Source organism: Cricetulus griseus, assembly GCF_003668045.3.
Source record: "Cricetulus griseus strain 17A/GY chromosome 1 unlocalized genomic scaffold, alternate assembly CriGri-PICRH-1.0 chr1_0, whole genome shotgun sequence".
In the NCBI taxonomy this organism is placed as follows: domain Eukaryota; kingdom Metazoa; phylum Chordata; class Mammalia; order Rodentia; family Cricetidae; genus Cricetulus; species Cricetulus griseus.
The window spans coordinates 152,902,911-152,923,940 of NW_023276806.1; the positions used below are offsets into that span (position 1 = coordinate 152,902,911).

At 41.5% G+C, this 21,030-nt stretch overlaps 1 protein-coding gene across 1 annotated transcript in view; it reads right to left on the reverse strand.

Moving 5' to 3' along the window:
• The window catches only part of Stab2 (stabilin 2), a 175,987-nt gene that overhangs the window by 51,407 nt on the left and 103,550 nt on the right, over positions 1–21,030 (reverse strand). The window contains exons 32-39 of the mRNA XM_027392551.2: positions 20,736–20,834; positions 20,544–20,651; positions 19,009–19,140; positions 15,999–16,127; positions 14,454–14,510; positions 12,803–12,895; positions 11,462–11,657; positions 8,171–8,266 (exon numbers count right to left, since the gene is read on the reverse strand). Coding sequence (XP_027248352.1) covers positions 8,171–8,266; positions 11,462–11,657; positions 12,803–12,895; positions 14,454–14,510; positions 15,999–16,127; positions 19,009–19,140; positions 20,544–20,651; positions 20,736–20,834 — 910 coding nt within the window. The remainder of the gene's footprint in view (positions 1–8,170; positions 8,267–11,461; positions 11,658–12,802; positions 12,896–14,453; positions 14,511–15,998; positions 16,128–19,008; positions 19,141–20,543; positions 20,652–20,735; positions 20,835–21,030) is intronic.

Consider the following 21,030-nt stretch of genomic DNA (forward strand, 5'->3'; position numbering starts at 1 on the left):
TGGCCAATGACTAGGATTTCTCATCTGCTAGCTCAGTCTTAATTATCATAAATCTATATATTTTATAAGACTTATCTTATTGGACGCCATTGGCAAGCATCCTGTCTGCCTGGGCTCACATGTTTACTCTGGAGGAAGAAAGAAGGAGCCCACTTCCTTCTTGCCTTTGTTTATCTGAGTCTCCCTGCTATGTCACTTCCTGCCTGGATCACCACTTCTTTACTACATTTCCCAGAATCCTCCTTGACTCCTAGTCTCACCTAACTTGCTGCCTCTTTGGTCAAACAGTACTTTATTTATCATCCAATAAGACAAACACATACACAGAAGCAACTTCCCCCATCATCTCCTCTTTTCTGTCTAAATAAAAAGGACAACGTTCTCCTCCGGCAGCCTGACCCCTACTGAGGTGAGTGTACCCTCTGCTCCAGCCCTATTCCTACCCAACTTCCCATTCACCCCGGATCTCTCTGGGCCTGTGCCTGCTTAGAGTGGACCCGCCCAGGCAGGGAGGAGCTCCCTGAGTCTGGAAACTACCCTTTTTCCTTCCCCTTTTTGCTGCCAGCTCGACCCTTACTGAGAGAGGAGACTACCAGGAGAGGCAAGACCATCTAGAGCTGCAGACATTGAAGTCTTGGCCCCACACACCACCGGGTAACAAGAGGAGAGAGAGAGACCCCACCTGCACCCACTGGAAGAAGACATGGGAAGAAAACTGAATAAGAACACACTCAACAACAGAAAGACCAATATGACACCACCAGAATCTAGGGACTCCACACCAGCAAGATCTGAAAAGCCCAACATAGAGGATAAAGAAGAGATGGATCTCAAAAATTATCTTAGGAAGATGACAGAGACCTTTAAAGAGGAAATAAGAAAATCCCTTAAAGAAATAGAAGAAAAAACAAGCAAAAAATTACATGAAGTGGAGGAAAAGACAAACCAAAAAATTCAAGAAATAAACAAATCTCTTAAAGAATCTAAAGAAAGCCAAGAAAAAACAACCAAACAAGTAAAGGAAGCACTCAAAACAGTCCAAGGCATGAAAGCTGAAATAGAAACAATAAAGAAAACACAGAATGAGGTGATGCTGGAAATAGAAAGGCTGGATAAATGATCAGGAACTAAAGATGTGAGTATAAGTAATAGAATTCAAGAGATGGAAAACAGAATCTCAGTTGTTGGAGACTCTCTAGAGGATATACAGTCATCCACCAAAGAAAATCTCAAGCCCAACAAATCCCTAACACAAAATATCCAAGATATATGGGACACTGTGAAAAGGCCGAACCTAAGAATAATAGGTATAGAAGAAGGTGAAGAAATACAGCTCAAAGGTACAGAAAACATATTCAACAAAATCATAGAAGAAAACTTCCCCAACCTACAGAAGGATATGCCTATGAAAGTACAAGAAGCTTACAGAACACCAAACAGACTGGACCACAAAAAGAAGTCCCCTCGACACATAATAATCAAAACAACAAACCTACAGAATAAAGAGAAAATATTAAGAGCAGCAAAGGAAAAAGGCCAAGTAACATATAAAGGCAAACCAAACAGAATCACTCCGACTTCTCAATGGAAACTTTGAAAGCCAGAAGGTTCTGGATAGATATCCGACAAACATTAAGGGAGCATGGATGCCAACCCAGACTACTGTACCGAGCAAAACTTTCAATCACTATAGATGGAGAAAACAAGATATTCCACAACAAAACCAGACTTAAACAATACATATCCACAAATCCAGCACTACAGAAAGTTCTGGAAGGAAAACTCCAACCCAATGAAGATAACTACACTCACAAAACATAGGCAATAGATCATCCAATTTTACCAAACATGAAAAGAAACAGGAGGGCGAAATCCACAAACAATGACACCACCAACAATAAATCCAAAACAAACAAGAACCAACAACCAATGGACATTAATATCCCTCAATGTCAATGGACTTAACCTGCCTATAAAAAGATACAGGCTAACCGAATGGATACAAAGACAGAATCCATCCTTCTACTGTATACAAGAAACACACCTCAACTTCAAAGACAGGCGTTACCTCAGAGTAAAGGGTTGGGAAAAGATTTCCCAACCAAATGGGTCCAAGAAGCAAGCTGGTGTAGTAATCCTAATATCTAACAAATTAGACTTCAAACTAAAATCAATCAAAAGAGATGAAGAAGGGCATTTCATACTCATCACAGGAAAAGTCCATCAAGATGAAGTCTCAATCCTGAACATCTATGCCCCAAATACGAAGGCACCCACATTTGTAAAAGAAACATTACTAAAGCTCAAACCACACATAAAACCACACACACTTATAGTAGGAGACTTCAACACCCCGCTTTCACCACTAGATAGGACCACCAGGCAGAAAATTAACAAAGAAACAAAGGATCTAACAGAAATTATGACCCAACTGGGTTTAACAGATATCTATAGAACATTCCATCCAAACACAAAAGAATATACCTTCTTCTCAGCGCCACATGGAATCTTCTCTGAAATTGACCACACAGTTGGCAACAAAGCAAACCTCCAAAGATACAAGAGAATTGAAATAACCCCTGTATCTTATCAGATCACCATGCTTTAAAGTTAGAATTCAACAGCAGAATTCAAATTGCCGAAAACCTACAAACTCGTGGAAATTGAATAACACCCAATTGCACCATTCCTGGGTTGAAGAAGAAATAAAAAAAGAAATTAAAGACTTCCTAGAATTTAATGAGAATGTAGACACAACATACCCAAACTTATGGGACACTCTGAGAGAAGTGCTAAGAGGAAAGTTCATAGCACTAAGTGCCCACATGAAGAAACTGGAGAATAGTCACACGAGAGAATTGACAGAACAACTGAAAGCTTTAGAGCAAAAAGAAGCAAACTCACCACAGAGGAGTAGACTCCAGGAAATAATCAAACTGAGGGCTGAAATCAATAAAGTAGAAACTAGGAAAACATTACAAAGAATCAATGAAACAGAGTTGGTTCTTTGAGAAGATCAACAAGATAGACAAACCTCTATCCAAACTAACCAAGAGAGAGAGAGAGAGACAGAGAGAGCACACTAATTAACAAAATCAGAAACAAAAAGGGGGATATAACAACAGACACTGAGGAAATCCAGAGAATCATCAGGTCATACTTTGAAAACCTGTACTCCACAAAATTCCAAAATCTAAAGAAAATGAACAATTTTCTGGATAGATATCACTTACCAAAATTAAGCCAAGAACAGATAAGCAGTTTAAATCGACCTATAACCCCTAATGAAATAGAAACAGTCATCAAAAGCCTCTCAACAACAACAACAAAAAAAGCCGAGGGCCAGATGGCTTCACTGCAGAATTCTAACAAGCGCTAATACCAGTACTCCTCAAATTGTTCCACACAATAGAAGCAGAAGGGACATTGCCAAACTCTTCCTACGAGGCTACAATTACTTTGATACCCAAGCCACGCAAAGATAAGACTAAGAAAGAGAACTACAGACCAATATCCCTCATGGACATCGATGCAAAAATACTCAACAAAATACCATAGACATATGCAAAATTTAAAGCTTTTTATTCTAGCTTAATCCTTGTAATAATTTTATTTGCCCTGTGCTAAAACATTACATTTTCAGTGTAATGATGCAAACATGCATGGATACTGCTAACTTCCATTCTGTCCTGAAAGTGCATGAAAACGTCTAGCTTACATTCCAAGCTAGTCCAAACACAACTCCAGTACATGGCCGCTGCTCTTCTTTATACCAAAGAGTTCAGATGGTTTCTATAGTTCCTTATCTAAAGCTCCAAGGTTTCTCCAATGCTATCATTTCTGCAAGATGAAGCTAAGCGCATTGAGACACTGCATTTACTTACTTGCACAAGCCCTCAGGTACTCTTGTAGCCAGCCCCTAAGAAGGCGTGGCTACAGCTTCCCCTACATACCAACACCTTATTTTTGACAAAGATGCTAAATCTGTACAATGGAAAAAAGATAGCATCTTCAACAAATGGTGCTGGTACAACTGGATTCGGACATGCAGAAGATTGCTGATAGATCCTTATGTGTTACCTTGCACGAAACTTAAGTGCAAATGGATCAAAGATTTCAACATAAATCCAGCCACACTGACCCTTCTAGAAGAGAAAGTGGGAGATACTCTTGAACGAACTGGCACAGGAGACTGATCCTGAACATTACACCATTAGCACAGACATTGGGATCTGCAATTAATAAATGGGACCTCCTGAAACTGAGAAGCTTCTGTAAGGCAAATGACACAGTCAGTAAGACAAATCAACAGCCCACAGAATGGGAAAAGATCTTTACCAACCCTACATCTGACAGAGGGCTGATTTCCAAAATATACAATGAACTCAAGAAGCTACCCACCAAAACACCAAACAGAGGAATCTGAAAAGGCTGAAAGACATTTAAGAAGTTGCTCAAAATCCTTGGCCAACAGAGAAATGCAACTCAAAACAACTCTTACACTGGCCAGAGTGGCTAAAATAAAAAATAAATAAATAAAATAAAATATAAAAAAAACCAATGACAATCTATGCTGGAGAGGATGTGGAGAAAAAGGAACACTCCTCCATTGCTGGTGGGAGTGTAAACTTGTAAGACCACTTTGGAAATTAGTATGGCAGTTGCTCAGAAAAATGGGAATCAGTCTACCTCAAGATCCAGCAATTCCTCTCTTGGGCATATACCCAAATAATGCACATTCATATAACAAGGACATATGTTCAACCATATTCACAGCAGCATTGTTTGTAATAGCCAGAACCTGGAAGCAACCTAGATGTCCCTCAACTGAAGAATGGATAGAGAAAATGTGGTACATTTACACAATGGAGTACTACTCAGCAGAAAAAAAGCAATGGAATCTTGAAATTCGAAGGCAAATAGATGGAATCAGAATAAACCATTCTGAGTGAGATAACCCAGTCACAAAAAGACAAACACGGTATGTACTCACTGATATATGAATTTTAGACATAGAGCAAAGGATTACCAGCCTACAATCCTCTTCACCAAAGAAACTAGAAAACAAGAAGGACTCTAAGGGAAAAATGCATGGACCCTGTAGAATGGGAATGGGCAGGATCTCCTGAACTAATTGGGAGCATGAGGGTAGGGGAGAGGGAGCTGCCAGAATGAGAGGATGAGAAGATTTGAGAGGAGGAAATGGAGTAGCAGAAATGTTGATTTGGGGGAAGAATAGAGGAGAGCAGGATGAGAGATACAATATCAGAGGGAGCCATTATAGGTCCGAGGAGAGATCTGGCACGACGGAGATTTCCAGAAATCTACAAGGATGACACGAACTGACAATCTAGGCAATGGTGGAAAGGATAACCTAAATGCCTTTTCCCTATAATGAGACTGACGACTACTTTTTATGCCATCCTAGAGCCTTCATCCAGTGGCTGATGGAAGCAGAGGCAGGCACCCACAGATATACACTGACCTGAACTCTGGAACCTAGTTGCAGAGAGGGAGGAATGAAGATCAAAGGGGTCAATACCAGGCTGGTGAAACCCACAGAAACAGCTGGCCTGAACAAGGGGGAGCACATTGACCCCAGACTGATCCAGACCCCTGAACTTGGATGTCAATGAGGAGGCCTCTGCACTCTAGGGGGCCCCTGGTAGTGGATTAGTATTTTTCCCTGCTGTAAGAAGGGACTTTGAGAGCCCATCCCACATCTTGGCTTGGACACATGGGGAGGGCCTAGGCCCAGCCCAGGATGATGTGGTGGACTTTCGGGAGCCCCCATTGAGGGCCCTACCCAGCCTGGAGAGTAGGGGGTGGATGGGGTGGGGGACAGCTGGGAGGCTAGGGGTGGAGGGCTTAAAGGGAGGGGAGGGAGAGGGAGGAGGGATTGACATGTGAAGCAAGCTTGTTACTAATTTGAACTAATAAAAAAATTACAAAAATATAAAAAGGATAACATCTTTTATAATAACTGAAGAAAGCTATATCCATAACTATCTGTTTTCAACTCTATCAAAGATCACAGAAGGATAATATATAAACTCTAAAATTGACAGAGACATCTTGCTACCTGGACAATCACCCAAAGTTCCTCTGTAATATTGGGGTATCTATCTTCAGCCCATAGGCCATACTGTGTCTGGCACACCTCTCCATTTCAACAGGAACCTTTCAGTACTGTCTTGTTTTGTAAGTTCAGCAGTCCAAAACTTACTGTAAGTTCTGTAAGTTCTTGTGGGTCCTCCATGTCCAGTTTATACAGTAACAAACAGTCCAGGCAAGAGCAGTTTCTTGCCCAAATGGCTAATCTTGCCATGTTGAAAGCAAACTCCATAAGGAGTTTCTTCAATGCCCATCCTCCTTTCTGACGTAATTGGTGTGCCAGGAGCAGTTGTGTCTCACTGCCAAGAAAAACCCTAAACCATTTAAATGCCATATATTATGTAGGTCTTTGAAAGGTTTGAAGAATACCTATCCATCTCAAATACATCTCTGTATATTTAGAAAACCTAACTAACCTAATTATAAGTTCTGACTACCATAGGTGACTATATAACCTGTATTTAATTATGCATATCATTTTAAAAAATCTGTATAAACACAATACCTAAACAAGAGGAGACATATGCATATCACAAAATTGACCTTAAAGTTGTATCAATAAATGAAAATCCATACCAATGCAAAGTACTCATTCCTATATCCTATTCCCCCTTATTTTTTCCTTTAAAAAGAGATTGACTATGCTCATTACCATTTATAACCAACCCCATTTAAATGAAAACAAACATGGGGCTCACACGAAAGCTGCTGTGGCGCAATGAAGGTGAAGGGCACCGTCCGGGGGCCCGAGGTGGGATCCCGAGGCCTCTCCAGTTCCCCAAGGGTGCACCACCGGCCCGTCTCGCCTGCCACGTCAGGGAGGTGGAGCACGAGTGCACTTGTTAGGACCCGAAAGATGGTGAACTATGCCTAAGCAGGGTGAAGCCAGAGGAAACTCTGGTGGAGGTCCCTAGTAGTCCTGACGTGCAAATCGGTCGTCCAACCTGGGTATAGGGGCAAAGACTAATCGAACCATCTAGTAGCTGGTTCCCTTCGAAGTTTCCCTCAGAATAGCTGGTGCTCTCGCAACAAGACAAAAGTCCAACGAAGTTTTATCCAGTAAAGTGAATGATTAGAGGTCTTGGGGCTGAAATGATCTCAACCTATTCTCAAACTTTAAATGGGTAAGAAGCCTGGCTCGGAATGTGAGTGTCTAGTGGGCCACTTTTGGTAAGCAGAAGAGCAGACTACTTATTTTATAATCTTCTGTATGTCACAAAAACAATGGACATTTTCCTTCATGTGAATCTGCTTGCCTTTTTGCCTCTGTTCTCACACCCTGCATTCCCTTGGATCTCTAAATGTGTGCAGATTTTCCACGTCTTTGAAGCTATTCTTTTCCTATCATCACTGTCCCCTGGAGTACAATTAGAAACACCAATGCAATGGGAGACTGGAGCAAATGAGCTCTCCATCAGACCCTGAAGTTGGGGGGGATTAACACACTGCTATTGGACCATTTCAAAACGAGCAGCAAAACCCTTCCTGAGAATACCAGCTCCTGTCAGATACCCACCTCAGAGTTGAACACATGAATTAACAAGACAAATGTGGAAAGAGGCATATAATACACACTCCTTGTGACACTGTTTATGGTTTTAGAAAGTGCCATTAGGGAGGGGTTGTAACTGAGGGCTAGATGGCTTGCATATCTATCATGGGTGAGGCAGCCATTCATTCACCAGCACTGTGGCAAAGAAGCTTAAAATGGTTCTGTTTCTAGTAACATCATCAATGATGTTGAAGCAGGCACATTCACATGGAGGAAAATGTCCATTGTTTTTGTGGCATGCAGAAGGTTATAAAATAAGTAGTCTGCTCCCCACACTTACGGTCTGTACTTAGTCACACAGAATATCACCAATAGGGGTTTGCAGCATTGGGCATATGAGCGACCTGGTTTCTTTTTTATGCTTTTCCTTATTTCACAACATTTTTGCAGCAGAGTTATCCTTATTCTCAGCAAGTACTAATGGTATCGTTTCTACTTTAGAAAGGAAAACAATGTGTCTTCTGAGAAGCAGGCTAAGGACTGAGAAGAAGGACTCGCTCTTACCACTGTCACAGTTTACTCCTCGCCAGCCAACATCACAGTCGCAGGAGCCGTCTCCTGAAGGTCCTTGGTTACATCTCCCATGGACGCAAGAGCATGCTAAGTAGAAAACATGACCAGACTCAAGTTCAACATTCCCTTTACCATTTACGGGGTGTACTTCTCTGTACCCAGTCTCTGACCAGGGTCTTGTGGAGGCCTGAGGTCAGAGGTCACAGGGACACAGGCTATCAGGCCAACTAGTCTACTTCATGCCAGTTATGGGACTGTGGGAATGTGACTTAGAACTAAACTGTCCTCAGTGAGGGTCATTTCAGGATCCGGGATCATATGGGACCCTAAGAAAGTAGACTTCAAAAGATGTCCATCTGGCTGGGCATGGTGGTGCACACCTCTGAGTTCAGGGATGGCCTGGTAGACATAGTGAGATCCAGGCCAGCCAGGGCTAGTAGTGAGACCCTGTCTTTAAAAAAGTGTCTATTTGATACCAGGTTTGTGGAAACCTGTTTGCTCTGCCTTCTCCAAAGACAAAGAATTGATGGTTCCTTCATCTTAAAGCAGGGTCCTGAATCTCCTCAAGAATTTGCTGAAGAGTTGAGGTGTTTCTTGCCTTGCCTTGAGTCCTGGATTATGGGTATAGATATATAAGAAATTCATTAAACTTTACATGTAAGACCTAGTGATGACATGCATAAAATGTAAAGGGACAATGTATCATTAAACATGTAGTAAATGCTCAATAAACATGAGGTCCCCACCCCCCAAAAAGATTAGATGAAGATATGAAAAAGCCTATTATGTTGTAAGCCAGTTTAAAAATACTATTTATTAAAAGGAGTGTGGACAACACTACTTCTAGAAGTCATGCGGATTAAAGAAAAAGTCCAGGTCCAGGTGTGGGTACCTTCTTGTGAGCTGCTGGTCAGGGAGCACCCAAAGGCTCAAAAACTATGCAGGGTTTTGCCATTCCAGGAAAGATGTGACCATTAGTGCAATAATATCCACTGTTAAAGGGGGAACCAACACATTTCTTATTTGATTTTAGGCCTGTTCCTTAAGAGAAGCTCAGACATGATATTGTAAACCTGGTCAAACTCAAGAGCTAGGAAGACAATGGCTCCAGAGGGAAACTTATTACTGTTATTTTGCTGAATGGACATGGTGTCAAACCACCCTCTAAATGTTTATGTGTATACTTGTGGGCTAGTGCTGCTCTTGGCCTTGGTCAGAAAGGCATTTATTTATTTACAGTGGGAAGTAGTTAACTGGCTAATGTAGAGGCTCATAATCATTTCAGTGATGAGAACAAGTGACCGTTGAGTGCTCAACCCTGAACAGCACATTGATATCACACCTTGTGGTTGTTTGAATAAGAATGACCCCCACAGCTTCATAGATTTGAATGCTTGCTCTCCAGCTGGTAGACTGGCTGGGGAAGATTAAGAGGTATGTCCTTGCTAAAGATATGTCACTGGGGATGGGCTTTGGGGTTTCAAGAGTCCATGTCATTCCCAGATAGGCCCCTCTCTGCCTCCTGCTTGTGGATAAGATGTAAGTGTTCAGCTATGCTCCAGCCCCATACCTGCCTGCCTGCTGCCATGCTTTCTCGCATAATAGTCATGGACTCTAGCTCTCTGGATCCATGAGGCCCCAATTTTAATATTTTCTTGTCTTTGCCATGGTGTTTTGTCACAGCAATTGAAAAGTAGCTAAGATACCCCTCCAAGGCTCAGGGAACATTGTAGAAGAAGTGGAAAGAACACGATGGGAAAGAGAGCTGTCAACACCATCTTCTGGACATGGTGTGGTTGTTTTGCAACCATGAACTCAAACTGGCACTATTATAGTTCATGGTTCAGCCACTGCTACCTGCATAAGACCTGCATGAAACTTGGCTCACCAACATTCCCCAGATGGGGGAGGAATTTGTAAGACCCCACTCAACCAAAGGGAGCTATAGGCAGTTAAAGGTTACAGTGAAAGTATAGTGTAGCCACTGGCACAGTGCCCTTGCTTACGTAAATAACCATTGACCCATGCTCATGCAGTCAACCCTAATTAAATGCAGTGGTTCATAAAAAAATAGATATGAGAATAGAAGGGGGCGCTCGGGGAGAAGAGGGGTTCAGTGGGAGGGGCAGATGAAGAGAGGACAATTGTGGGAACCTTGGTGAAAGAACATTACAGATATGTGTATAGGAAATTTAAAAAGAATAACTGAATGAATAAGAACTTGGTGAAAGATTTGAATACCACTTGTCACCAAAAGCATTCTGCTCTGGGTCTTAGTGGACCCCATGGAGTCACCCACAGATTCTAGGTTAGAAAGTATTGCATGAATGGAAGCAAGTCTCTCAAACAACACAGAAAGATAAAATTAACCCACTAACTTCAGTGATACATTATATGGGCAAATTTCAGCCATTCAGTTATGTGTTAGTTTTGTGGGGCTTAGATTGGCTGGTAAGAACACAGTGATAGCGAGTTGATGGTTTTAGGACTGGCTGGAACAAGGAGCTGCTTTTTGATCTAAGCCCTCCCGGTGTCCTTGGGTACATGGAAGCGGGATGTGAATGTTCATGAGGACCTGTGCTGTACCTCTAACCCATTAAACATCAAACTGTGGCATGTACTGATGGTGGATCAAGGAGTGACCTTTACTTTGGGGTCAAGAAAGGTATGTATTCAGACATGAGGTCTGCTTCTCCTCAGCTGACATTGGGGGAACTCATTTGTGTTCCTGGCCTTAATATCCTTATTTGTAAAATGGGTACAGCAGTGCTAGTGCAGTAAAGTTCCTTTGGGATTAAATGAGTCATTCGGAAAAAAAAAAATTTGTTTTCCTCCCACTAACTACTGAGCAAGCCCACAGTGAAAGTTTAATCATGGTGATTAGCACATGCAGGCGAACTGAGAGACAGAGTTAGACTGAAAATGTCAGCAAACAAACTGGGGAGGAGTGGGTACATCTAGATCAATGACTGGAATACGGCTCTATACAGACAAAATAATTTAAGCTTAAAACAAACAAACAAATAAACATTGGTGACTCTCTGTAGCCTAAGGTGGTCTCAGATGCAGGGCAATTTTCCTGCCTTAGCTTCCTGAATGCTGGGAATACTATAACTGGCTCACAGAGAGTCTTATACTTTGCGATCATAATATTGGGTGATTCCTGCTGCCTGAGGAGAGCCTGGGTAGAGAGCACTGAAGCTACTGCTCTTTTATCACCTGCTGCTGGCTCGGGTCTGGGAGGACTGAGGGGGCCAGGGTCTGGGCAGGAGCTATGCTCACCTTGGTCACAGTGGACACCATACTTGCCCTCTGTGCAGGTCTCACAGGCTGTCCCATTGAAGCCCTGCTCGCATTCGCATGTGCCAGTGCCATTCACACCATCCAGACAGAAGCCATTCCCAGAGCACACATTCTGACCTTTCCCAGGGCAGGCTTGGCATTGTGGGCCAAAGAAGCCAGCACAGCACGCTCTTGTCTGAAACAGAAGGACAAGGTGGTGCACGTTTATCTTAGGCTCTGGAGACTCCTGGGATTCCGTGTGAGCCTGCCTGTTTCTTAGACTCAGAGTTTCTAAGGGGTAGGGGAAGAGAGCCCTCTGAGGACTGAGTGAGGCTCAGCCATTTCCCAGGTCACTTGTAGTTCTGCAGGCAGGGCAGAGGAGAATCAAAAGACAAGAGATGAAGAATGCCAAGGAGGGGAGGCAGAAAGAACAAACCAAATGAAGATTGCCTGTAATCTCAGTAGTTAGGAGGGTGGCCTGTGCAAAGCTGGCTTGGGCCAGATTAACAAACTTGTTGTTGTTGTTGTTGTTGTTGTAGTAACAGGGCCTTGATTAGCTGATGCTGGCCTTGAACATCTGATCATCGTCTTCTGCTACTTCCTGAGCCTGGGATTATAGGCTGGTGTCCCTGACCAGCTCTAAGTAACAAAGAGTTACTTAGATGATGCTGCAGGAGTGTTGGACCCAACAGGCCTTCAGCACCTCCAAACGGGGGCCTTTCTGGATGGTGCTTCGTCTATGGAAGGAGCAGATGCTGTGGCACTCTCTGAGAGCCTCTTGTGGTTCAGGGAAGCCCCATAGGAGGGCTGTTGAGCTTCGTTGACTTTATTCTTAAATGTATTAAGACATAGAACTCTCTCCAGTCCCACACTCTACAGTGTAAGCCCTTGGAAGAAGAGGGCTCATCCTCCAGGGAAGAAGCAGGACAGTTAAGTTATAAAGGATTTTCCAGAAAATTCTAAAGTGTCATTCAGAAATCCTGGGTATTCTGACTGACCAAGTGCCCCTTGCTGACCATATCCTTTGTCTCTTGGTTACATTTAATTAACTAATTAATGTAGCTAAGTTGAATCACACATGCATATGTTGTGAGATCAGGGCACCCCTTCACCTTTTACACCCTCATTTTCTTCCTTACTCAGTTGAGGGCTTTGGCTTTCATCCATTTTCTGATTTACAGGCTTCCCACATTTTCCTGTAACCAGTACTACTTTGGGTGACAACAATGATGAGATGAGGAGCAGATGGCAAGAAGAACATCTGCCAAAGCATTCTGAGAAATCTAGTGTATAACTCATGGCACAGTTACTGAGGCCTCCGCAAGGCTAGCTCATACTCACAATGACAGTCCTCACACATTTTGGCTGGCACCCAATGAATGCAGATCGCTTTCCCATGAAGTAAATGGTGTAGATACATTTCCTTGTCTCATCCTGTGAAATCACAAGGATTCTGTCATCCCTTTAGCTAGGAAGAAAGCTTCCCAATTTCTGTAAATGGGGAAATAGGTGGTACCTTTTCCCCTAACACACTCTGGCAAGGGTGGGTTGTGGCTTCTTGGTGCTATTTCATAAGCAAGAACACAAGTGAACTTCACAGTGCCAGCTGCTCCAGGGTAGGTGGCAAAACCCAAAGTCATACTGTAAAGCAGGGCTTGCTATGAAGAGCATTTCTCTAGAAGACTAAATCAATTTTAGAAGAATTTAAAAATCAGCCAGATAAAAATATCCTTCCAGCCTTGTATATTCATTAATCTTAATCTTTAATTTGTTTATTGATTTATAGTCTGCCAAATTCAGAAAGATTGTTTGCTCCTAAAGATTTATAATATATACTACCAAATTAAAACCCAAGTGACTGATTTGGTATTGACTGTTTATCATGAATTATTATTGCTTTGCTATATATAGAAGGACAGCATGCTTATTCTTTGTAATGGTCATTAGTGGAAGTAGCTTTTGTATGAAAAGAAACTATAAGAAACACATTGTTAATTGATTTAAAGATGTGTCTACTTTTTAAAATGTTTACATCTGTTTCTTTGAGAAGGTCAGCTGTGACTTCAATTATAAAAGGGAACCAGGTGGGAGGAGTGTATCAGACTGGCTGTGGGACATGTAGACTGTCTTCTCTCATAGACTATCTTGCTGCTGTCCTTAACTGGTTAGTATAAAAGCGTAGAAAGTGAAAAATACCTTCTTGAATTGCATGTTGGGCCCATCTCTATCTTAATTATTAATTAAATTTCCCTTAGTCCCTCAGAATGCAAATTTCAAGCTCTAAAGATGCACACCAATAGGGAGAAGGGCCATCCGAGAGAACTCTCTGGGCAGACATAGCCATTGCAACCACAAATTCATAGCACTGGGCTTACAAAAGACTAGGCCTGTCAGCAGTCAAGGATGGGGGAGGAGCCCATTGGGTCCTAGGCCTACCAAGGAAACTACTGATTATTGATGGATGGGCGGGAGGAGTCATTGTCTTCAGTTGTGTCTCCCACCAGGTTCTGTGCATAGTCCCACATCCATGGTCACATGAACAACCCTGGTTAAACTCAGTGAAGCCATGAGTGTGGGAAAGGAACTTCCTTGTGTGGGTTGACAGGTAAGAGAGGATGGGGGTGAGTTTATATCAGAATGTATATATTTCCAAAGAATAAATTTCATTAATAAAAAATAAAGTGAAATTTAAAAATATAAGAAGGAAGTGAGCAGGGCACAAGACCTGCCCTGCCCTCTTCCCAGACTGTGGCTGCAGAGTGCCCAGCTGCCTCACACTCCTGCTGTTGTGACATCCCACCACTGGAAGCTAAAATAACCCCTGTCCTTCAAAAATGCACAGCATGCACGCATGCACACATGAATGCACGCAAGCGCAAAGCTGGAACTAAACCCAGGAAAGGGAAAGGGGCAGAAGAAACATGTGCTTTCCATTGTGGACTTTCTCTTATCTGGAGGCTTTTTTTTTTTTTAACAAAATAAAATTACTTACCAGTGGTTTCGTTCCTAGTGGGCAGATTGCTTGCTGGGGACACCTCCCACACATACCCTTGGTAAAAAGTGTAGAGATAAGGAGGTCATGTCAAGGTTATTAAATTCTGTGCAAAATAACGCTGAAAATGAGAGCTTGGAGCTGCAGGCTTTAGAACACAGGGCTGAAGATTGGGGGAGAACATCTCTCAACCTCCTTAATGTTTTATGGTCTTGCATATTTGAACACTGTTTTTGGCTACAATAGTCTTAAGAACTCAATAACCTTTTAAAATGTGGGAGACATCAACCATTTAAATCTGCATTCTTTAGCACCAGGACCCTTGTTTAATGAACAGGGTCAGATAAAGAGACAATGTGTCACACACAGTGCCTGCCTTGACACAGCAGATCTGGAACTCTCCAGTGAAATAACACATAGGTAAAACAAAAGACAGAATGACAGACACTTTTGAGTGTTAACCTTCTCCTAAACTAGGAGAAGGTCATTGCTTGATAGGGTAATGTCACTGTTGTAAATTTCATTTCTAGGGCCAGGCTGCCCGGGTTTGAATCCCTTCTCTGCCGCTCGCTACTTCGTGATTAAACCTCTCTGTGACTCATTTTCCCATCTGTAAACTGGAGACAATCAAAGTCCTGACTTCTCAGGGTGTTGTGAGAATTCTATGTGTTAATATGTGTAAAATGTTTAGAGTGATGCCACACACATGTCAAGTATGTAACAAACATCAGCAGCTGTTACTATTACTAAAGCTGCTCCACTGTCTCACAGCCCGCAGTGGCAAGCTGGCACCACTGGGTTTGTGTCACACTGAAGTCACCCATTTCCACACTCTTCTCCTGGTTGACCAACCTTAGTCAGTGCCTGTCAAGGTGACCCGTGCCCCCCCCCCCAGCACAGATTCCCTTTGCAAGGGATCCAGAGCTTCAGAATCCTGCTCAACTTAGTCTTTATCTAAGCTTCCCCAGGCATGATGTCGTCATATTAGATGAGGAGCTCACTGGGTCATGTATTGCTCATCCTTGTAATCTACAGCCTTGCATTATTTCTGGTACATTAGAGATGCTCACTAAGTAGTCTCCTTTTCAGAGCTCAGGATTGAACCCAGGGCCTCACGCTTACTAGGCAAGTGCTCTACTTATGAGCTACGGCCCCAGTCATAATGAATGAGGAGGTTTTGAACTAAACTAGATAATATAATAGACAATTTTAAGTTTAAAATTACTATTATTTAAACAACTTTTATTAAATTTTGTGTGTGTGTGCATGTGCAAGTGCGTGCGTGCGTGCGTGTGTGTGTGTGTGTGTGTGTGTGTGTGTGTGTGTGTGTGTGTGTGTGTGTACATGTGTGGAGGACAACTTGCAGAATTCACTTGTCTCCTCTCATCATATAGGTCTTGGAGACTGAACTCAGGTTGTGGACTTTGTGGCAAGCACCTTTACCCAGTGAGACATCTCCCTCCCTGGCCTCCTGTTTAAAAATTAAAAAAAAAAAAAACAACCCACAACCCATTATTTTTATCACTGGCGCTTGATATAACTTACTCTCACAATAGTGGTGTCATTCTTGTCACATCTATTCTTCTGGATTTCCAGAACTTTCCCCAGACCATGGATCACTCCTTTGTCAGTGGCCACATTGGTGTAGTTTATTGGAACTTCATTTACATATAGCTGTGAACAAGAGAATCAGATATGGTTTTATTAAGGTATTATTAAGGAAGATGCCAAACACAAGAAGCAGAGGCCCTCAGCATGACAATAGTCTAGGAGATATTCCAGTTTGGCTAGAAGGTATCACAATGCAGTTGACAGAGCTCTGGCTTGGAAGAGAGGAGTCTGAATCAAAGTCTTGCAATTCATACCATAAATCCGTGTGATATTGGGTCAATTGCTTTCCCAAATCTCAACATTCCTCTTTGTAAATGTTGCCTAAATTATCTCTAGGGTATTTTCTATCTCTCAAATTAATTGGTTTATGTTTGCTTAAAAGTTATTGCCTTGAATTCCTTAGGCTTGTGCCCACTGGCAAGCTGGCTTTATGGCCATGTTCATCTGTGCTGTGGCCTGGTGGTCTCCTAGGTATGGATGTCTCTCCTAACTAAGACAGAGAAAACAATGCTTCCTTTCAGTGTATCTCTAGCTTATGGCTAATTTTCCAACAACTCTTAGAAAGGCAAAATGACAATGAAGATGGGAAAAAACTCTATGGAGCATTTAATGTGTTAGTCTTCAATAAGGACTTAAAATTCACAAAACAATATCAAATGGTATCAACACTTCTTACTGTTGAAATTGCTATTGAATACGATAGTCTCTTATGATTGGCTGACAGCAAAGTGGTCTTCTGTTTGGGCATTGGGATGAGGCCTGAGCTCCACATTGCTGTTTCAAGGTCAATGAATATTGAAAAAGTCATGAGAAAAACTCATTTAGTCTCAAATAGTGACTGTAGCACAAATTTCCAGAATTCTAAGATGTTGAGCTATTTTTGAATACCCAGAGAGCAGAACATTTGATGTATTCTTACTTAATTTGGCATTTAAGGAGGCTGAATCATTTCCATCATGAGATATAGCTAGAAAATTATGGGTTACATTGAAACTTTTATATAAACACACCTACTCAATTAGAAAGCCCTTTCCCTCTGCTTCCATTGAAACAGAGAAATTAAAAGCAACATTTCTATTGCGTTAATGTTTGCTCTAAATCAGGAAATTTCTGGGCTAGTAGAAAATGACTATCACAACACTGAAAATAACTTAATTAACATTATTTGAATATTCATCTCTACCTGATGAAATAAAGATGACAGATTAAAAATAACAACAAAAAGAAAGTTTTCTATCAATCAAATAATTGCTATTTCTGGAAAAATAAATTTATTTAAAAGGAAAATGTATTTGCTAGACTCTCAACACCAACACGAAGTCAGAGAAAAATGTTTAGAATTAGATTATTCTAAGTAATGAAGAAAGTAAAAGAGCCTTTAAAAAATCTCTAGTTAGATTTTTTTTTTTGACAGTGTAGCTTTGGAGCCTATCTTGGCACTCGCTCTGGAGACCAGGCTGGCCTTGAACTCACAGAGATCCATCTGCCTCTGCCTCCTGAGTGCTGGGATTAAAGGTATGCACCACCAACGCCCAGCTCTAGTTAGATTTTTTTTTAAATATTTTTGTTTTTTTTTTTTGAGACAGGATTTCTCTGAATAACAGTCCTGGTTGTCCTGGAACTTATTTTGTGGACCAGGCTGGCCTCAAACTCACGGAGATCCATCTGCCTCTACCTCTCAAGTTCTGGGATTAAAGGCATGTGCCATACACCTGGCTGTAGCTAGATTTTTTACATAAAAGTTTTTAAAGTTTACATAAAAGTATTTATTTAAATAATGGCCTCAGTGAAGAAATGTTTAAAGATTTTACCTGTTAAAAGGCTCAAATGATATAACTGCTTCTAAAATTGCACAATTAAACGCACATCCCCATCCAGTGTGTTTGTGCTCTCCTGCTGCCCTCCCTCTCTTTCTAGCGAGTTCTTGTTACGCAGCTCAGTGTCTTAGTTACTGTTCTATTGCCTTGAAGAGACACCATGACCAAGGTAACTCTTAAAAAGGGAAGCATTTAATGGAGGGATCGCTTACAGTTTCGAAGAGTTAGACCATGATCATCATGGAGGGAAGCAGAAAGCCATGGCACTGGAACAGTAGCTGAGAGCTTTACATCTTGACCCACAGGCAGCAGGGAGGGAGGAAGAGAGAGACAGAGACAGAGACAGAGAGAGAGAGAGAGAGAGAGGGAGAGAGAGAGAGAGAGAGAGAGAAATGGCCTGGTCTGAGCTTTTGAAACTTTAAAGTCTACTGCCACACCTATTCTAACAAGGCCGTACCTCCTAATCCTTCCCAAACAGTTCCATTAACTGGGGATCAAGCATCCAAACATATTAGCCTATGGGGGCTATTCTCATTCATGACACTCGGGTTACCTTAGGATGGCCTCAAACTGGTGATCCCTCTTCCTCAGCCACTGTGCTGGCTAGTTTTTATATCAACTTCTTTGTGTATCCCTGGATGTCCTGGAACTCACTCAGTAAACCAGGCAGTAAATTTTTCTTCTGATAAATTATTTTAGAATTGTATTGTTTCTCATTAAAATTTCATACAGTCTTAAAATATGGCATTTGAACTACATGAGCAGAACTTTATTTTATTGCTATAATAACTAGCTTCATGAAATCTTTTTAATGAATGCTAACCATTTAACTACTTAGGCATCATGTAAGGTAATCAATCACTGGAATGCTAGCGAGGTGGCTGAATCATCCCTGTGATAGTACAATATCAATATTAATTTGACTGCAGGAGTTTATGCATATCATTAGACTCCTGATTTACTGAAGCCAGCGTCACATCCTGCAAGTTATTTTGAGAAACAAAGTTCCCTTCCATCTTGGAAACTGAAGACTGTCTGTTGGGTTTGTGGTACCAGCTGAGATTGCCTGTTACTGCTAGGACTCCAATACCACCATACTTGCTCTTGAGTTTTGTTAAAAGATGTACCTGGTCATTGTGGAGAAAGAAGCCGAGGAGGTAGGAGAATCCCATCATAGTCTCGCGGTGCATGCCATTGTGCAAGTCATTCTTCAGGAGCTTCTCCCCCAGGATCACATGGTACCGAAGTATGTCTTCCTCCTGTGTCACACATAAGAAGTCAGCCAGCGAACCAGCCAGCTGTCTATATTCTGCTCTACTGTGCCAGAATCATGGGGTTGAGAAGGGAAGTAGCACCTTGTCCATGTAGTGTTGGACACATAGAAGTATTGGTCAATAAGATAAGGTGTGAATTTCCAGGTAGGATGGCCAAGAACATCTAGACAGGCATGATGAAAGTGTTGAGTAGATTGTTTAAAGCGATTTCTTTGAAATTACAAAGATTTCAGCTTCAAAAATTGAGCATAAAATGAGCTTTAGCATTAATAAAACTTATATTTCTAAATAAAATAGAGAATAATATTAGTGATAAGAATATGAAAATTATTCCAAGTGTTTTAGTACCATTAAAACAAAATATCCCCAAGTAGAAATATGCTTTCAGAAACACTATCCAAAATAACTTCAATAATTAAAAAAAAGTTGTACTGGGAGGTGGTGGTGCACACCTTTAATCCCAGCACTAGGGAGGCAGAGGTAGGTGGATCTCTGTGAGTTTGAGGCAGGACAGCCAGAGCTGTTACACAGATAGACATTAACTAACTAGCTAAGCAAATAAAGTAAATAAAAATAAAAAAGAATTGCAGTGGCAAAGGGGTATTTTTTTCCTGACATTAAGAAAATGACACTGGAGAAAAAATCTACAAACAAATGCTTAAGTGGTTTCCACCTACATAAGTGGTTTGAACTGTAATTCTAGATGTTTCTTTGATATGCAAATTAATATTTTCAGTTTTATTGTATAACACTAATGAAATGTTAAGACCAATTTTTCCCACATAAAAAGAGAACACATACTTTTATAGGCACTAGGTAAATGTCTTCAGTTAATTTTTTTGTGTTGTTAAATATTTTAGTTTTTCTTTCTCTGTGTGTATGTTCATGGCTACTTTGACATGGGGAGGTCTGTGCGTGGGGTTTCTGCTTGGGTCTTTGTTAAGTATACAGAGCTGGATGAACAGATTTTGATAAAAACAGGAATATGACTTGCATATGATTGATGGATTGAAAATTGTAGATGGAAGTTTCTGTCCCACCTGGTCCTGCAGCTGTTCAGTTACAATTAAACACACAGAGGCTTAGATTAATTGTAAACTGTTTGGCCTATTGCTCAGGCTTAATTCTAACAAACTCTTACAACTTAAATTAACCTCTGGCTCCCAAGTGCTTCATTTTTATTTTTAATGGGGTATGTGAGTGTGTGTGTGTAGGTATGTACGAGCACTAGGAAGGCAGAGGCAGGCAGATCTCTGTGAGTTTGAAGCCAGCCTGGTCTACAGAGTGAGTTCCAGGATAGGCTCTGAAGCAATACAGAAAAACCCTGTCTTGAAAAAAAAAAAAAGAATCTTAAAGAGGAGACGTTAACTGCTGGGGCTGACACTTACCAGGGTTGTGACTTTCTTCTCCCTGATATAATTCTCGATGGCTTCATTGTTTGGAGCAAACACAGTATAAGTGTCTGCAGCCTCGATTGCATTTGCCAGATTGTATTGCTGCAAAGCAAAGAAAGGACAGCCCGTGAGGGATTCTAGTCCCCAAGAAGAACAAGACATTTATGCAGAAAACATGGTACTTGCAATGATATAGCCTCGGAAGACGGAATAGTCAGGCATTTGGTCCAAACGGGTGAGTAGGTTTGGTAAGGAGCCAGTTAGACTTCTCTGGGGGATCAGCACCTGGGAAAAGAAGCCCCAAAATTCTACTTAGCAAATTTTGGTATCATTTTCTGTTCACTAGTAATTATGGAAGTCCTCTTGTGTTCTTTTGGCAGGTAACAGAATTGACTAAAAACATTTTGATAATTCACAAAATAAGTTATTCCAGAATGCAAAGTGACTATGCTGGAAGGAACTTGGAAATGTTAGTTCAATT